General features: G+C 38.2%; 1 protein-coding gene across 2 annotated transcripts; it reads left to right on the top strand.

The window, feature by feature from the left end:
- The first annotated feature begins 199 nt into the window (after positions 1–199).
- cfap418 (cilia and flagella associated protein 418) lies at positions 200–10186 on the top strand. 2 transcript variants are annotated; one of them, XM_028580524.1, is made up of 6 exons: positions 200–457; positions 2096–2198; positions 3285–3349; positions 3760–3825; positions 4480–4575; positions 9874–10186. In XM_028580524.1, exons 1-6 carry the CDS (start codon positions 270–272, stop codon positions 10031–10033), a joined length of 678 nt encoding a protein of 225 aa, XP_028436325.1. In that variant the 5' UTR covers positions 200–269; the 3' UTR covers positions 10034–10186. The 2 variants fall into 2 exon arrangements, with proteins under 2 accessions (XP_028436325.1, XP_028436326.1); XM_028580525.1 differs by lacking the exon at positions 9874–10186 and adding an exon at positions 8082–8249.
- The last annotated feature ends 8389 nt before the right edge of the window (positions 10187–18575 follow it).

The following is an 18575-nucleotide window of genomic DNA, read 5'->3' as shown; positions in this document are numbered from 1 at the left end:
TCTGAATTAAACCCCTGGGAATTAATCAAATCTTAACTTTAAGGCAAAATAAAAAATATGTTTTATCTCTAATGAAAATCATCACCTTTGGGACTCCGTAAAGTCGTAAGGAAGGGCATTTGTTGTAGCTAAATTCATTTTTAATAACACTTTTATTTTGAAGGCGGTGTCGCTCCATTTCCCCTCTGTTCCCTTGTTACTTAGCAACAACGAACGCTCTGATCGTGTGCTCTGTGCCATATCTATGGCTGTGTGCTAGCCTTTTATAAATGTCAAATGGTGCTAGCTTGGAAAGCACCGAAGCCCAAAAGATGGATGATGAAGACGACCTGGACGAACTGCTAGATGAAGTTGAAAAAAAGTTTTGTCGCAACGTCTCCGTCGCATCTTCGGCTTGCGTGGACCAGAGCGAGGCTGGCAAATGCGGGAGAAACAACGAAGGGCACAGAAAACACAGGTAAACATTGCTAATGCGGCTAGCTTATGTTAGCTAGCTATAAGCTAACGTTTAGGACTAGGCTGTTCTGCGCGGCTGTTAAGCGCCTCTGTGTTGATAACGTCTGACGAGCTGTATCTTCTGGGCCTTAAAGGGCTTAAACATAAGCTAATTATGCTACAAGCTAAAGTAAATGTGCAGTAAGGTAAGTCAGTAATAGTTAGCTTGTGTTCAGAATGAAATAGAGACCTATCTTTTTTGTGTTTAACATAACGATTGCATTCCTTACAGTGTAAAATATAATGTATATATTGTATAATGTAATGTGCAAAACCAGAATAACAGAAAGTTCCATGTCATTAATTTATTTATTATCCTGTGGCCAGGATTTTAGAAATACTAAAGTCATGAGAAGTCCACCCAACACACCACTTATAAAATTAAACTAAACACCAGAAGACATTTTCATATTTAATTCCCCACACAAAGCTCTAAACACTCCACTCTCCAAACTACCAACACTTATATTCTGGAGAAATACCAAAAACAAACATTGTGTCTAAAAATAAAAATATCAGTATGTGTAATACTATACTTGATTATATTGTGGGAGTTAGAGGACTTAGAAATATATCTAATTGTGAATTACTGCTAAATAGTGCCATAAGATATTTTCTGGTTGTGCACAAATATGCTCCAACATTGGCGATAGTGGGAGACATGGGATGGGAATCACGTGAGGCTCGTTGGAAGATATGTATATCACAGTTATGGAATTGTTTATTAGATATGGACGCAAATAGGTTGACAAGGGAAGATATTTCTCTGGGATAAACACATTCTTGGTCTTTGGTCTAACAATATATGCAAATTGTTTTGTAACTATGGGTTTGGTGAGCTGCTTCTTAATAATGAAAAGCTGAATATCGGTTTGTTTAAAGAATCTGTGTTTGCTAAAGACAAAAAGCAGTGGGCCGACGATATATGGGCTAAGCCAAAATTGTGTATTTTTGTGACGATAAAACCAGAATATGGCACAGAGAATTATGTTGTATATAATATATAAAAAAAGGCAAAGATATTTATGTGCTCACGTGAGATCTGGTGTTTTACCTTTGAGTATTGAAACAGGACGATATGTTAATGTAGAAGAGGAAAAACAGATGTGTCCCATGTGTTTGAATGATATAGAACATGAGTTCCATTTTGTTTTCTACTGCCCTTTTTATTGTGAACAGCGTGATTTTTGTTTAGTAAGCTAAAAGCAGAGATTGACTTGGTAAATATGGATGATGCTCAAAGACTGAGATGGCTGTTCACATTTGAAACATATAATTGAGCCAGTTATCTTGAGAAAAAGCCTGAGAGAAGAGGAAAAAAGCCCTATATCGAGATGATCTGTAGATGAGGATTTGTTGTTTGTATAGTGTGTGTGTGTGTGTGTGTGTGTGTATATATTTGTATTCATGTATTTCTCCGAATTATTTGTATATGCGACTGTAAGAGGTTTGCTAAATAAGTTTGTGGTGTCTGCTGACTAAAAAACTTTAAGGTTTCAACTGATGAATCATAAACACATAGAACAAAACAAACAATAGAGGTTTACTGTCAAAAGTATGAATTGATGTTTAATTCATAATTTTGTTTCCTCTGATCTAGTGCCACAAAACCTGAACAGCCGTTAAGCAGCGTCACTGACGATATTGACGAGCTTCTGGAAGAACTACTTGAGGAAGACTTCAGCGATTCCCCTCAACTAAAGGTGAACGTGTACTTTATATGAAAAGATGATGAAAAAATCCCTGAACACTGCTATCACGTTCCCAAGTTTTCTCTTTCTTCATATGGAAGACTTCTCAACTTTCTCAGATTAAGATTAGTGTGTGTGTGTGTGTGTGTGTGTGTGTGTGTGTGTGTGTGTGTGTGTGTGTGTGTGTGTGTGTGTGTGTGTGTGTGTGTGTGTGTGTGTGTGTGTGTGTGTACCTGTGACGACATATATCTTCAGTGAGTGCTGGGAAGGAAATAGTTACTTAAAATAAAAGCCATACTATGGGGCAAAATCATTTTTAATGAAGTTAAAAGTATTAAAACACTTGTCACTTCTCACAGTGTTAGAACTAAAGTAATTTAAGTACTCATTGTACTCACCTCTTCTAACATCATACAAGTGAATGCCCTTATAATAAATTAAACATTTATCTTTAGGATATAAAAGAAACCCTGGCCTGTAATAAGTATTTGAAGGTTGTATTTGACATGTCTACTACAAATATACAGAACTGTTGCCTTGTTTAAACTCTAACAATGCAACATTCTTCATGAAAGGGTCCCGTGAAGTTGTGTTTCCACTCAGTGTTGCTCACTTAGAATGCATTGTGTGTATCTTTGAGGTCTAACAAACAAGTACAGTGTACTTTGCTTGTATCCATGTTTACCAGCTGGCAGTCTTTTTCTTCCCTGCATAAATAAAGCAACTGCTTTGCCAACAAAGTGAATGTAGTCAAAAATATACACCTAACATTTTATATAATGGAAATACTCAGCTAAATTGCCTGTATCTCAAATATGTACAGCTCAGGAGCGAATTATTTCCCTTCCAAAAATGATTATCACGCAGCTGTCTCATCTCCAAGTCTTGGCCGTCTTATGAAAAACAAATTAGAGCCGATAGACAGACACATGGGTTGACAAAGTTACTAAATCTACATGAATGTCGCATTAGGCACGGTGACAAACACAGGTGGTAATGCATCTATTCAGGTTTAAATTAATTGAAACATTTTCAATTACATTTGCTACTTCAAGAATGTATATTTAACCTTGTCTGTAATCTGTTCTTTTATCTCAGACTGAAGCATTTCCTAAAGGAACGCAAGCAGAGAAGAAGCTACCGTCTCAGTCTGGAGGGAGAAAGTGAGTGAGATCACTCTGAATACAAAAAAACATACAGCTGGGAATAATAATTAGCCGGTATATGCAGAGGGAGAAAATGTACTCAGACATTTAGAAAGTTTGGTTGTAGCTTTGTGTGTGTGTCTTCATTCAATTTAAATCCAGACATGTTTGGTCTTTTTACTGAATTAACCACCAAACTAACTGGCAGTAACTTTTCCTTTGGAAGTAATTTTTGTCTCTTAAATATGTGTATACATGTATGAAATTACAGACTAGGTTTTACATTTCTAATAATGTTGCCCAGGTTCTGCAATAATAATGCTATTAGTCTTCTGTTCCAGTTCTGTTGGCTTGTTTGATTCTTGTAAATTTGGATGCTGATTTTATTTGTGCGTTGAGACAATCTGCGCTCTTTGTTTTGCATCCAGGTGCTGTCCGGTATTCGTTGGCGGGAGCTCTGTCACAAACGGTGTAGGAACAGCCACATCCAAGAGGTGTGAAAAACTGATTTTATAACGCAAGCGTCTGTCATGTCTCGCCTGTTTTTCTTTTATAATGATACATAGGGCTGGGTATCGTTAAAAAATGTCCAGAACAGAAACTCTGAATTCGATTCCGGTTCCATTTTTAGATACCCATTTTCTAAAAACTATTTTAACAAAAAGAAATTACAACATTACACATTGCGGTACATTTTTTTAAAACGATTTTTTAGCACCTATATGACACACACTGTAATCAAGCCTCTCAAAAATTAAACAACACACACACCGGAGCTCCATAACTAAAGATTACACCCCTCGCCAACGGTACAAGACGGTACACACTTCTTCTCTCCTAAATGGGGGGTGGCCTCAATTAAAAGTGTAGCGAACGTTGTGTGGATGGGTTATATTTGCATAATTTATTAATATTTTCTTTTGCTAACATTTGATATTAATACAGCTAAAAGACATTTTTAGCATCACAAAAAAAAAGGGGTTACAGCGTTCATAGTCTCGCTTTGCCAGACCTTCCTCCACAGCGCTGCTTTGAAATCAGTTATACCAAGGTAGCATGTTTGATGTATTAAAGACATACTTTTTATATTAAGTGTAAAAACACACTTCTGTATATAATAATTACTGACCAGCGATCTGTATCGACAGGTCATGCCACCAGTTGAGGTGTACTTCCTGTGACTTCCGGGTGCTGATGTTTGATGACTGTGAGTGGGACGTGTCCTGTGATTACTTGTTCCTCAGGTGAGTGCAGACGCTCGCACTTTACAACAAGGCATTGAAATACAGAACATGTTCAGAGTGGGAAAATTCAGACAAAATCCAGACTCATTCTTCCACCGCTTTCTACCAACATGGATCTTTGTCATTTTCTTTCAGTTTTTGTTATTGCACATGCAGAGAATACCAGAAGTTCCCAGCCGTTGAAGCTTTTGACCCCTTAAAACTAAGCAGTGTTTACCGCTCCTTGTCACTGGTTGCACATGTTCACATGTTCGCCTGACCTCAAGCGCCGAATGTCAGGCTTTATCCCTCACCTTCTGCTCTCCGTGTGTTCTCAAAAAATCCCTTTGCTACGGGAAACAACAAAAAACTTCAAACTAGCGAGCTACACGCTGAAAATATCAAGTTTTGAAGAACATTTGGATGGTGCAACAAGGCAGGTCTGCTCGGTTCTTTCAGGGAATGATTGTAAAGATTTACAAAGAATATGTTTATGGCGTTTCCTCTCTAACTGGGACATTTTGGGACCGATTGGTGGGATTGCTGTGGACGAAGTACACACGGAGATACACTGGTAAGAGCCAATGAGGTTTAACCATGTATCAGCTCATTTAAATAGCTCACGTTACCGTATTGTATCAACAGTTAACTTAATTTAATATAGTGTGAGACGTTTTCTTTTGCAGGATGCAAATGTTCCACCAAAACAAGTTCCTTCCTGAGACTATTTAGCAGAGCCACTGTTGCTGCGTCCAGAGCTTAGTGTCGCCCAAGACGATTGTGATTGGTTGAAAGAAATGCAAACAACCCAGAGTGTTTTTTTTTTCCTACAATCCCACAGTGTGTCTGTGGTGTAGGCAGACCTTACGCCACAGCACTGTGGAGATAGAGCTGGTAATGTGAGACTAATGAAGAAGTAAAATGATTTTGTAATTTAGGAGGAAAAAAAAAATCCCAGTTTAGAGGAAAGTCTAAAAAAGAAAAAAAGCAACACGTTGTGTAACGTCTGTCCCAGATTGTGTGGTACACGGGCTCTGTTCACCTCACCCACACAGTCGGTGAGCAACCAGCGTGACAGAGTTGTTTTTGGTCTGAAAGCCCACTCCGTTAGGTGTCCGACCCCCTTGATTCATGATGAATCTGTCTGTGGTGGCAGGGTTTGTGGTTGTTGTTGTATCACACACAGAAAATACAGAAAAGTGTGCAGGGAGCCATGTGTAACATACTTGAAACTTACTTACATATATGCATCAAATAATTGTTTCGAATGTGAAATCTAAATTAGAAATAATTGTCAGAAATAGTTGGTTGTGGGTGAAGTTTTCAGTCTGTTCACAAGGTGGCAGTATTGGGCTGTGAAACAGACATTTAGGAGCCACGACTATTTCCAATGTTACTTTGAGATTAAAGTTTTAACTAACTTTTGTTAGTACCTCAATAAGCCATTTCAAACTTACAAACACATTACATTGGGAAAATAAGTTGTTTTTCTCCCACATTCCCCACATACCAAATAAAAAGCAATTTCCTTTTTCATCTCAGCGGGAACAATTCTGCATCTAAAGACCAGTGTGACTAGAATACAAACAAGCAGAGGTATTTTGATTTTAGACCCCTAGACACACATAAAACCCAGAATCTACACCAAGGGAATAATTGCAGCAATTAAGGTTTTTCTCTGCAGAGAAAACAACTCATATTTAAGAGCCTAAAGGACTGACTGTAACAGATTGTTCCTATTTGTGTTTATTAAAATACTGATTCTTAATATTTTTTTATTTATTTATCTTTCTATCTTTTCAGTCGTCCCTGTTGTGTTTCTTCTCTGCATTTTGCAAACGCCACCTGTCAACAAAACGGTGGGGGCGAGAGTGTAACGTCCTTCTTTCGGATTTTACTTATGTAGGTGCCGCTTTTGCCTTTGTCTGTTCAGCTATATTTATTTAATAATAATAATAATTATTATTATTATATGTGGGGGATGCATCAGTTCATGTGCAGCATATGGAGGTGAGAGATTAACAAGTAGAAAAGGATTTAAGGAGGTGGATAATAGCCGGATCAGTGTTGTTGACAGGGAAAACAAAGGACCAGGTGATGGAGGTGTGTGTAGGCGGGACCAGAGTTTGAACATTTCATTTGACCACAACAGAAAACTCAGATCAGTTGGTAGAACGCGCACCCATCTATAGAGGTTTAGTCCTCGACGCAGCGGCCGCAGGTTCGACTCCGACCTGCGGCCCTTTGCTGCATGTCATTCCCCCTCTCTCTCCCCTTTCATGTCTTCATTTGTCCTATTGAAATAAAGGCCTAAAAATGAAAAAGAAGAAAACTCAGATGTTTAGTGGAGTTTTGTTTTGGTTTTCAGTTAGAAAACAAAGAATTTAAGTTCATAAAACCTGAGGCGGGTGTGGCATGTCTATAATTCTACGTTAAAATAGGCATTAATGAAGATGCAATTAAAAAACTATTTCTTAAAATCAAAAATATCAATTAATTCAGCTTTAAATGGGTACCGTCAACATGCCTTTTTAAAAGAATTTTTTTTAAATGTACTTTCTGTTTTTCCAATTTCCTATTTTGTCTCCCTATCATATTTCATCTGACAATTTATTTGTCTGATTTAATTTGAAGTCACAGTTTCAGTTTTCATCCACATTTTTCATTTAAATATGTTGATATATATATATATTAAAACACATGCAGTGAATGTGCTGTAAAAAGTAAATAAGATCCCGAGCTGCTGAGAGTAGATTAGTCATCATTTGATTTTAATTGTTGACACTCTGGCTCCATTCAGCTTTCCCACTGAGTCAGTTTAATGAACAGTCTCTGTCAGAAGACGTCAATATCGCTGATATGGAGCGATGAGTAAGAGCAGGGTTAACGTTTTTGAAAAAAGTCATTTGAATTTTTGTTTAACGTCATGTATCATAAGTATTTTCTGTAGCTGTAGATTATTTATTTAGTTTACTAAATCTTTTTTTTTAATGTCCAATCCAGGGAATATCAAACCTGTTTGTTTTGGGTTGTTTTTTGATAAGAGATCTCTTTATTGTTCACTAAAAGGAATACCAATCACACTAGTGCGTTAGTTTATTCAGTTTTAGAATGGCATTTATCTGTTTGTTTTGTAACTCCTCAGATAGAAAAGTCACATTTGTGTGCAGTAAGAAAACTGTAACATCCTTTCAGTGCCTAAAATAACCTGTCAAATCAAATCAACATAAAACACACACATATACATATATATTAGGGGTGTAACGATACACGTATGTATGTATGTATATGTATGTATATATATATATATATATATATATATATATATATATATATATATATATATATATATATATATATATATATATATATATATATATATGCCTCTGACATTTCAGCACTTTCAGCTTTTTCTTCAAGTGTGTAATTTACCTTTAGTGTTATTTTGTTAAGTTCAGAGCACTCTGAACCACTCAGGATGATGAGTTTGTCCTTTACGTCTTCACGTCGGTGTTATCATCCTGCAGCAGCAGCAGGAGAACGTCGACCAACAAGCTGCAAAAGGAAAGTAATCAGAGTTAAGGAATGCTGCAGCTTTATTGTTGACATTTAAATGTAATTTGTAGTGTCTTTGAATGAATCCATCAAAACACATTTAACTGAAGTTGCTGGATGGACTAACTATATTTAGCTTGAACCCTATTAACTGATTAGGTTTTATTATTAACCCCCCCTCTCCCTCCGTCTCATTACTAGATTTAGCAGTTTAGTCATAATTTTTTATCCATCCATCCATCCTCTTCCACGTATCAAGGAGCGTGTTGCGGGGGCAGCAGCTCCAGCAGGGGACCCCAAACTAAGCATGGGCCGGTATGAGATTCTAACGGTATGATAACCTTCGGTAACCCATAACTTGAAGGTATCTACTAGTGCTGTCAAACAATTAAAATATTTAATCGTGATTAATCGCATTAATGTCATAGTTAACTCGCAATTAATCGCACATTTTTATCTATTCTAAATGTCCCTAGGTTTCTTTTTGTCCCATTATTTTTTTCTCATTTTAATGCTCTTATCAACATGGAAAAGTGGATCGGTTTGCTTTGTGCTTTTGTCGCCTGGCTTTGACGAGGGGAGCGGAGAATTGGCATCAGCTGTGTGCTCGGCCATCAGCTGTGTGCTCGGCCGTCAGCTGTTGTAGGCGATAATTCATGTAGCTTGAATTAAAATGCAGCTTTTCAGTGCTCAAGAAAGGAACTTTGTAAGTATGAAAGTAGGAGGAAAGCACTGCATGCGTGTTGAGTGCACTTGACTGGCACTTGTTTAACTCTGGTTGTGTTGGCTCATTTGCACTAGCTTACGTTTTATTTTAATAAAGAGCAACATCATTTCTGTGGAAGAATCTTTCCACTATTATTGTTTATCAATATTCAATCAATTCCAAGCTAATTATGATATTTAATCTGACTAATGCAGACCTTACACCAAATGACTTTTCAAACGATTCCACTGTCGCAGAGAAATCTCCGTTATCGGAATTAATTTATGAGTCTTATTAGAGTTGGGGCGCGCTGCCGTCGTCTCAGTCGTTTGGTGTAAGGTGGTCATAACACTCAGTCCGAGTCAGTCTTAATTCAGTCTTTTTCCCGTCTTGAAGTTTTGACAAAATCAAACATGTTTGCTATTATATTAAGTTTTAAGTCTTGAAATCTTCTAGTCTGTGACTAAAAACTCAGACATTATGACAGATTGTCTTTTGATGTGAGATGGTTTCAGACTTTAGTCTTTTAAAATCTTCTAATGTATGGTAGGCGTTAGGTGTGCACAACATATTTTATTTTATTTTTTATCATCGCATTATCAGCCGGCGCGATAAACACATTGCGAAAGGCTGCAACATATCACGAAAGACACTCAGGGATTGTGTGTCAGTTAAAAGAACATATCTGTAGAAAACTGCACTTTAAAATGTGACAGTCATTCCTTTTTTATTGCTGCTTTTTATATTATAGTCAATGTTATATTTGTTGAATAAAAGAATGTTGGAAATGATTTCCTTTCATTTGTTTTCAATTCAACAAGCAAGTTCTTGTTTTTTAGCAGAATACTGAAAGCAGCAGAACTGAGAACACTTCAATATCTGTTTCTTTATGGCAAGTTATATCATTCTCGCGATGTTCAACAACGTTACCGCATATTTTCCCAATATTGTGCAGCCCTAGTAGACATTAGACAATGCTAACATCACCGGCATGCTAAGGTCATATCCTCAGTAATTATTTAACTTTATTTAACTACTGTGTGTCTGTGTCTGTGTAGGAACAACATGCCGGACCATCAGAAGCTCCGAGCCAAGCTGAAGAAGAGGAGAGGTTTGCGGGCGTACGCCTGCCAGTGCAGCTGGTTCTCCACGTCGGAGCCGACGGACCTCAGAGACCAACCGCAGCTCCGATGGGTCTGTGGCAAACACCAGGACTGATGTTCAAGGCTACTTAAAAACTTAAAAACTCACTGTGGATAACAGAAATGTTACAGACAGAGAAACTTCTTTATTTAGCTGATATCTGTCTTTTGCTCCGTCCATCCATCTACTCGACTTCAGCAGCCTTTTCAGAGACAAAATCCATCTTCAGACAGAAACATTTGAGCTGAAATGGATCTTCAAGTTCGAAACATTGGCGAAGTTTTCATCCCAATATGTATGAGAAACTGTTGACGGCTTCATTACAGTGGTATGTGCTTTTAAGAGCTTTATTATCTCATACAGTATATACAGTTAGTTTGATTTTCAGCCTCACAAGACCCTTAAATGATCAAGGCACTGATGTCTTAAATGGTTAAACATTAGGGATGTAACGATACACTCAACTCACGATTCAATACGATTTGTACGATAGTGATGTCTGAAATCAATCAAGTGAAATCTAAAGTACATTACGCCCTAGGCTGTTTAAAAAAACTGCATCATGATTGTTTTGTTTTTTTATCTCAACCGATTCACGATGCATCGTTACATCCCTATTGAACATATATGTCTGGTTCATAATTCATCTAATTCATCTAGGAAACATCGTGATATCTGTGTAGCTGAAGAGGAACCATTCCTGAGTACCTCTAAGGAAGGCAGAATATCTTCTCTAACACACAGTAGTATCAACATAATGTTTTTTTTTAAAATGTCAAACCTCTTTAAACGGTTAAAACCCCAGAAATCAGAGTAGTTCAGAGTTACAAACTTTGACTGCACCAACACAGCTAGCATACGCTAATTCTGATGTCATATCCATGTCTATTTTTCTATACTGTATTGATAATAATAATTAGTGGTGCACGATATATCGGCCGCCGATATAATATCAGCCGATATGGTCATTTTTTTACACATCGGTATCGTTCCGATGTCAAAATAGGGCCGATGAATAGAGCCGATCATTCCTGTCTATTTGACGTGTGTAGGCTTAGATGTGAGTGTGTGAGAATTTAGATTGAAATCTGACCTGTGGAGGGCAGTAATACGCTTAACAGCGTCTATACTGCTGAAATCAGAAGAAGAAGAAGAAGAAGTGTGGGCGGGGATGTTGGTTTTTGCAGACGGAATCTGCGGCGAAGTGGAACACTGGAAACTTTAGTAGACCACCGACTCTCGGTGGGCGGGGGAGAGATGAATGTTCGGAAGTAAGAGGTTGCTGTTCGGTTGCTGCGGCCCACCGTACAGGTTAGTTTGACCAGCGGGCAGCAGCGCCGGCCGGAGCGGGCAGCAGCGCCGGCGTTCATGGGGGGACATTCTCAGCGGTGAAACGCAAACAGGGACTGGACCTAGCTAGGTGGAAAGCTAACGCTAGCCAGCCACCTGTTCCATCGATCCTGGTTGCAAGTGTCTGCTCATTAGACAACAAACTGGAGTACATCCAACTTAAACCAAACTCCCATCGCGACTTCAGAGACTGCTGTGTTGTTCTTGTTGTGGAAACATGTCGCCGGGTCAGAGTGGAGATTTTGTTAACACGGACTTGTGCAGAAATTAGCTGCTTGTATCCAACTAAATGCTAACTGCTGGGGAAGTTTGTGACTAGTAAATGCCGACCGTTCTACATTTCACGCAAATTTCCAACTGAGTTTATAATCTGCTACATGTAGCTATTGCACACACACGTAAAGTTCAGCTAATGCATACTAGCATTAGCGCTTGGTTGACTGTAAACACCTGTTTCGTATGTTGATGTTCGTATGTATGTTTTTATATATTTTAAATGTGTAACCATTACAGCCACGGTGAAATGTTGTTTCGTGTATCTCGGCCTAGAAGGCACCAATTTCTATAATTTCAAGGGTTAGGCCTGACCTTTAAGTACTTGGCAGTTACTGTACTTCCAGTTCAGATTGTAAAAGCCAGTGTCTGTTCAGTCCAGTTTTTTCTGGCTCCATTTTCACATTTTACCTCTTTCAATACTTTTGGCTTTGGCCATTTAAGGCCTACTACTGTACTTCAAAGTTTTGAACTGTTGTACAATGTTCACAGAATACAGTGACTTGGTCTCAAGTGAGTTAGAGGTTTATTGTGAATACTCAGGGTTGGCTTATTTATAGTGTGAATTCAGGACACACTTGCATCCTTTTAAAAATGTATCTTTATATAAATATTTAGATTTTCTTCTGAAAATCTGATGACAGTCATATTTTGCACACAGGTAAAGGTGCCCAATATCAGTGGTTTCTGAAAATAAATCACAAAAGTAAAATAAATGCCTTTTGGAAAATAGTTCCTTATTTGATTATCATAAAAAATGTGTTCTATACAGAGATATTGACATCGGTAAATATCGTTATCGGCCATAACAGCAATATTAATATCGGTTATCGGTATTGGCCACAATTTTCACATCGGTGCATCACTAATAATAATTGTCATCCTAACTCATTTTCTGAGCTGTGCTTGTCGACCCTGAAGATCTTGATTACTACAAACTGCAGCGATCAGTGTCTCCTTGATTCAGATAAATATAATTCACATAACTTTATTTATCCGCTGGGGGCAATTTTAAAGCACAAGGAGTAGCTCTGACAGATAAGTAAATAAATAACACAACCGTTAGATGTGTTAGGAGTTAAAAATCTGTTGTATTTCAATCAATCTGCTCATTTTTTATTTATTTTTTGTGATCAACAATTTTTTTATTTTTTAACATACAACTTGCAACATGAACACACACACACACATACACACATACACACACACACACACACACACACACACAAACAATAACAAAGCCTGCCTGTATTTAATCAATTACTAACACATTATCGTATGGAATACGAATATAATATAATATATAATATCATTTCTTTTGACAGTTTTCAGCGATGATCATTAGTGGAAATCTGCAGAATTTAACAGACTGTCTTTCTGTTTGGGTTGGAAATGTAATTAACATTCTGAGTTTATTTTTATTTAATTTGTTAAAAAATCGGCAGAGAAATTCTGCATCTGCTGATTCTGTGTTGTCCCTGCACATTATGTAGCAAACAGACGTGCTGTCAAACAAGATATTAACCCCCTTGACTCGTCCTGTTGCTGATGTTAAAGGGTAAGTACTGTTGTTTTTTTCAACCTGGACCCTATTTTCCTATGTTTTTGTGTCTAAGTGACCGATGGGAACAAGAATCTTTGACATTGGTCCAGTATTACAAGCTACAATGTAATTTAATAGGGCAATTGTCCAGCTTGTATTTACCTTCACAAAAGTGCTTGTGTCTGACAACATTATGGAAATGATTTCTAAGGAGGTCGACCTTTCTGTTAAAGAGTAAGATCCTTTTTTTAAACACAAAAACATCCGCGAAATTGCATTCGCTAAAGCCACAAGACTCCATTTAAATAAACCGTCATTTTAGCATCGTAAAATACACTTAATTCAAAGTCCACAGAAACAAAATAAAACTACGAAAAGCCGTTTTGGGTCGTCTTTCCACTTTTTTAACCATCACAACTCTAGTTTTGGTTGAACTAAACATACCATAGTTTAATGATTTACATGTGTAAAGATGTTGGCTCTATACACGCTAAAAGTATTGCTTTTTTAAAGCTGGACAATTGTCCTATTAACTCACATTGTAGCTTGTTTCTCTGCTGTCGACTGCAGCGATCTCGCTTAATACTTGACCAATGTCAAAGATTGTTGTTCCCATCAGTCACATAGACACAAAAACATAGGAAAATAGGGTTGAAAGAAAACGGTAGTTGCCCTTTAAATGTTTGAGTTTTTTTTGCCTTGTTAATATTCAGTGACACTGTTTGCAGTGTTGACAGTCTGATATGTAGTATTTCATTCAGCTCTCTGATGTCAAGTCACAGTTGAGTGAGATCAGCTTTCTGTTTAGCTGCAAACACAAACAAAGCCACATGGAGTGAGCAGCTGTGTAATTATGCAGTTAGTGATGAGCTGTCTGCCGAGGGTTGATTAAAATAAAAACCTCACAAATCACTTTGTAGTGATTTTCTTTCATGCTTTTCTTTCCCAGCTATATGGATTATTTTTCTTTTTGTCAACAAATCCCACAACCCAAACCAACAATCTGTTAGTCCGTCTCTCAATACATACTTTTGGTACTAAGTATATTTTTATGTTAATACTTTTGTACTTTTACTTAAACGTGTACTATATATATATATATATATATATATATACATATATAATTTCATTTTCTGCTTTTCTGCTCGGGATCTCTCAATCAAAACAATAACGAAAGACAGAGTGGGCGTCTTTGCAGTCAGTGTCTGCCGGTTAAGATTCCTTCAGTGTTCATCGTTCAGGAGGCTTTTATCCGCCGAGGTCTCCTCCTCTCCTAAACAATCTGATTAAAAACGGTAAAAACGCTGACTAAAGCAGGTTCATGTTAAAAATCACGTAAAAAAGAAGCTGTTGGGCTTCCCGGCGGTGGCTGCAGGCTACCACTTAGCTAACGTTACCCAGCCCCTAAGCTAACGTTATCCTGTGTCTTTAGCTGCATGCTACCAGCCCCTAAGCTAACCTTACCCTGTCTTTAGCTGCATGCTACCAGCCCCTAAGCTAACGTTACCCTGTGTCTTTAGCTGCATGCTACCAGCCCCTGAGCTAAAGTTACCCTGTGTCTTTAGCTGCATGCTACCAACCCCTGAGCTAACATTATCCTGTGTCTTTAGCTGCATGCTACCAGCCCCTGAGCTAACGTTATCCAGTGTCTTTAGCTGCATGCTACCAGCCTCTAAGCTACCCTTACCATGTGTCTTTAGCTGCATGCTACCAGCCCCTAAGCTAATGTTCCCCTGTGTCTTTAGCTGCATGCTACCAGCCCCTAAGCTAACCTTACCCTGTGTCTTTAGCTACATGCTACCAGCCCCTAAGCTAACGTTACCCTGTGTCTTTAGCTGCATGCTACCAGCCCCTAAGCTAACGTTACCCTGTGTCTTTAGCTGCATGCTACCAGCCCCTAAGCTAACGTTACCCTGTGTCTTTAGCTGCATGCTACCAGCCCCTAAGCTACCCTGGGTCTGTCGTTTTTTTCTTTGGATGTGCACAAGTAGGCCGGGGTGGAGAGAGAAAGAAATACTCGGGAAACCGCTGATCCTTCTTTTAATTTCCATAGTCGAAATCGAAAGCTCATTTCAAATGACTGTCAAAATAAAATCATATAGGGCAGGGGTCACCAACACGGTGCCCGCGGGCACTAGGTAGCCCTCAGGCCTGTTCTAAAAATGAAAATTGAATATTTATATTATCTGTTTCCCACCTTGTTAAGTCAATGTTGATAATTATTGTGAGAAATCATTAACATGACCAGTGTCTTCACATAGATGAGTATCATTAATCTTTAATAATCATATATAACTAAAGGCAAACTGAACACATTTGTTATTTCAGAAGAGTGTATCAAACTGGTAGCCCTTCGTAGGACTCAATGCCCATGAAGTAGCTCTCACTTTCAAAAAGGTTGGTGACCCCTGATATAGGGTGTCACCCCTATTAAAAACCTCCAAGATCTAAAACGTATAATGTAAAAATGTGGCTTAAAATTGGATAAAAAGTCAATTCATGAAAGCTTCTGGCTGACAAGCACACCGTTGACGAATGGACAAAGGGACAGACTTGTTTGAATATTGTTGGACACATTTAGCATAATGTAACTTCACAATTCAACAAAATATATAACATTGTTTTGACATTTTAATGCAGAAGAGTAACCTTTTGTACCTTTTTAAATAAGTTTCAATCTGTGCGGTTGCAGCTGTGCATTAAAGCGGAACATTTGAACTGATTAAAGAAGAAATTACATTCTTCCTCTTTAAGTTGAAAAATTTAATTAATACGCTGTATAAGCATCGGTGCTCAATTCAATATACTTTTATTTCACCTTGGTTTGGGATAAACAAAGTGGGTTATTTATCATTATCTCATAATTGTAACTTAGGGTCACTTTTCTGCAGAAGTTCCTAAGTCCTGTTTTTAATTTGCGACAAATACACTTCCATTGCGTCTTTGAAATGTCTTAAATTATTCACTTTGCCATTAAAATCTTCTTTGTGCTCAGTCCAAACGCGCCTTCAAGATGCAAGGCAAATGTAGTGTGACGAGTAAATACTTTTTCTCAAGGGCAGTTAATAATATATATTAAGTAAAGATGAGTGAAGTCACTGTAGAAAGCAGTAGAAACACTTCTCTTTCTGTCGACGTGAAACAAATCCTGATGTAACACACATCCAGCCTCTCACAACAGGCTTTTTGGTTTGTTCTCTCTTCTTTTTTGTCAGGAATTATTAGTACCTGCTGGGATTGTATTGACTCTCAGCTCCGGCTCGTCTGAGAGAGTCCGACAATTATCATATCTGAGGTAAAACACAGCGCTTTCCTGCTGCGAGTTTGAAAGAACAGCAGCGAGAAGAAAACTGTCAGATCTCTGTCAGAGTGGGGGTGCTTAGTTTCTGATAATTTGTCGAGTGGCAGCCTTAAATGTGTTTATTAACTTTAACTGAATGTGTTTTTTAACAGGCTGTGTTCATTTAAATTGTCTGGTGTTGCTTAAAAGACTAAAACTGATGCTTCTCTTAGTGCAAAAGCATAGAAAGTACTCTGCATCTAGGGCTGCAACTAAATGTTATTTTAATAGTCGATTAATCTGGCAATTATTTTCCTGATGAATGGATTTGTTGTTTGGTCTCTAAAATGTCAGAAAATTGTGAAAAATGTGGATCATTGTTTCCCAAAAAGCCCAATATGACATCCTCAAATGCCTTGTTTTGTCCACAACTCAAAGATATTCAGTTTACTGTCACAGAGGAGAGAAGGAACTAGAACAATATTCACATTTAACAAGCTGACATCAGAGAAGATTTACTCTTTTATTCATAAAAAACAACTCAAACTGATCAATTTAAATATCTAAATAGTTGGTGATTAATTGAATAGTTGACAACTAATAGAGGCATCTTTGCAGCCCTAGAATAGTTAGGATTAGTATAAAGATTGTGTTTTGGGTTAAGTCGTACTCCCCGGGACACAAACACCCGTTTCCTGGGTGCAGGTCTTGTGTTATTCCCTTAAAGGTGCTCTAAGCCAGTGGTTCCCAACCTTTTTTCCTTAGCGTGCCCCCCCTCCTCATGTCAAAGAAAAGCTGAGCCCCCCCTGAAACCTGAAGTTGAGGTAACTCTCGAGATAGAGCCTTACTTTCTTTTTTGATACAGAGCAGTTATTAGCACTTTGACGTTTCTCCGCCATGTTTCATTCATAAAATAGCGATGCCGTGATCGGCAGGAAAGACGAGGACGATAGCAGCTAGCAGCTAACAGCTAGCAGCTGACCTGACGACAGCAAGGGTCCCAAGTTAAGAGGTCCCAGGTTTGGCCTATTAAGTAGCCTGCCTACAATTTTAAGCAAGAACAAAAATATATAGCCTAGTTTTCATACAGACTTTTGTATACATTATATATTCTAGTCTATTATCATAATTTGTTTAACCTGCAGATAATTTTTGTGTTCAGGGGACAGCTAGCAGATAGTGAGGAGATGTTTTTTACAGTGTGTTCAGGGGACAGGCAGCTAGCAGATAGTGAGGAGATGTTTTTTACAGTGTGTTCAGGGGACAGGCAGCTAGCAGATAGTGAGGAGATGTTTTTTTACAGTGTGTTCAGGGGACAGACAGCTAGCAGATAGTGAGGAGATGTTTTTTTACAGTGTGTTCAGGGGACAGACAGCTAGCAGATAGTGAGGAGATGTTAGCACCTTTAACCTCTTCCAGGCAGCAGCAGCTTTAGCTTACAGTGTGTTGTGCTGCTGTCAGAGTGGAGCATCAATAACTAAAGATGTTAAAGAGTGTATCCTGAACAGCTGAAAGCCTGATTAAAACCTGTAAAAACACTGAATAAAGCAGCTTGACGGTACAAATCTGTTAGTTGGTGGAGGGGCTGCGAGCCAAGCTGCCGCTAACGTTTGATCAGCTAGTTACTCTGATAACTACAGATCCAGACGTCCGACTAAAATTCCTTCATCCAGTTCAAATATCGAGCTAAAAACCACCAAGATCTCAGAAGTGCATCGTTAAAATGTGGCTTAACACTGGATGCAAATCCAATTTCCGACAACCATAACGCTGACTCAGCACAAAGGGAATATGAATATAGGCGACCAAAATGTAACGGAGCGTTACCTTGCATAAAATGTGGGATAATGTAAGTACAAAATTCAAATGTGTTACAATTTTTTGATTTTTAATGTGGAAACGTTACACAATATAGGCCTACCTTTTAAATAAGTTGGAATCTGTATGATTGCAGCCGTGTATTAAAGCGGAACAAAGGTTGATTTATCGGAGAAAACAACTGCTGCAGCATTGTATATAGCCTGCATGTGTGTCCTGAACGGACAGAGATGTGACTCAGTCTCTCTCCTGTCAGACAGCAGGAAGAACAGAACAACATGGAGGAGGAAGAGGAGGAGGAAAAGGGGTAAATAACAGCCGGAGTGATGGAGATCTGCAGGAAGGATGAAGTG

Source organism: Perca flavescens, chromosome 6, assembly GCF_004354835.1.
Source record: "Perca flavescens isolate YP-PL-M2 chromosome 6, PFLA_1.0, whole genome shotgun sequence".
NCBI lineage: Eukaryota > Metazoa > Chordata > Actinopteri > Perciformes > Percidae > Perca > Perca flavescens.
Note: the sequence above shows the minus strand (reverse complement) of the source record. Positions and strands in the feature narration are given on the sequence as shown.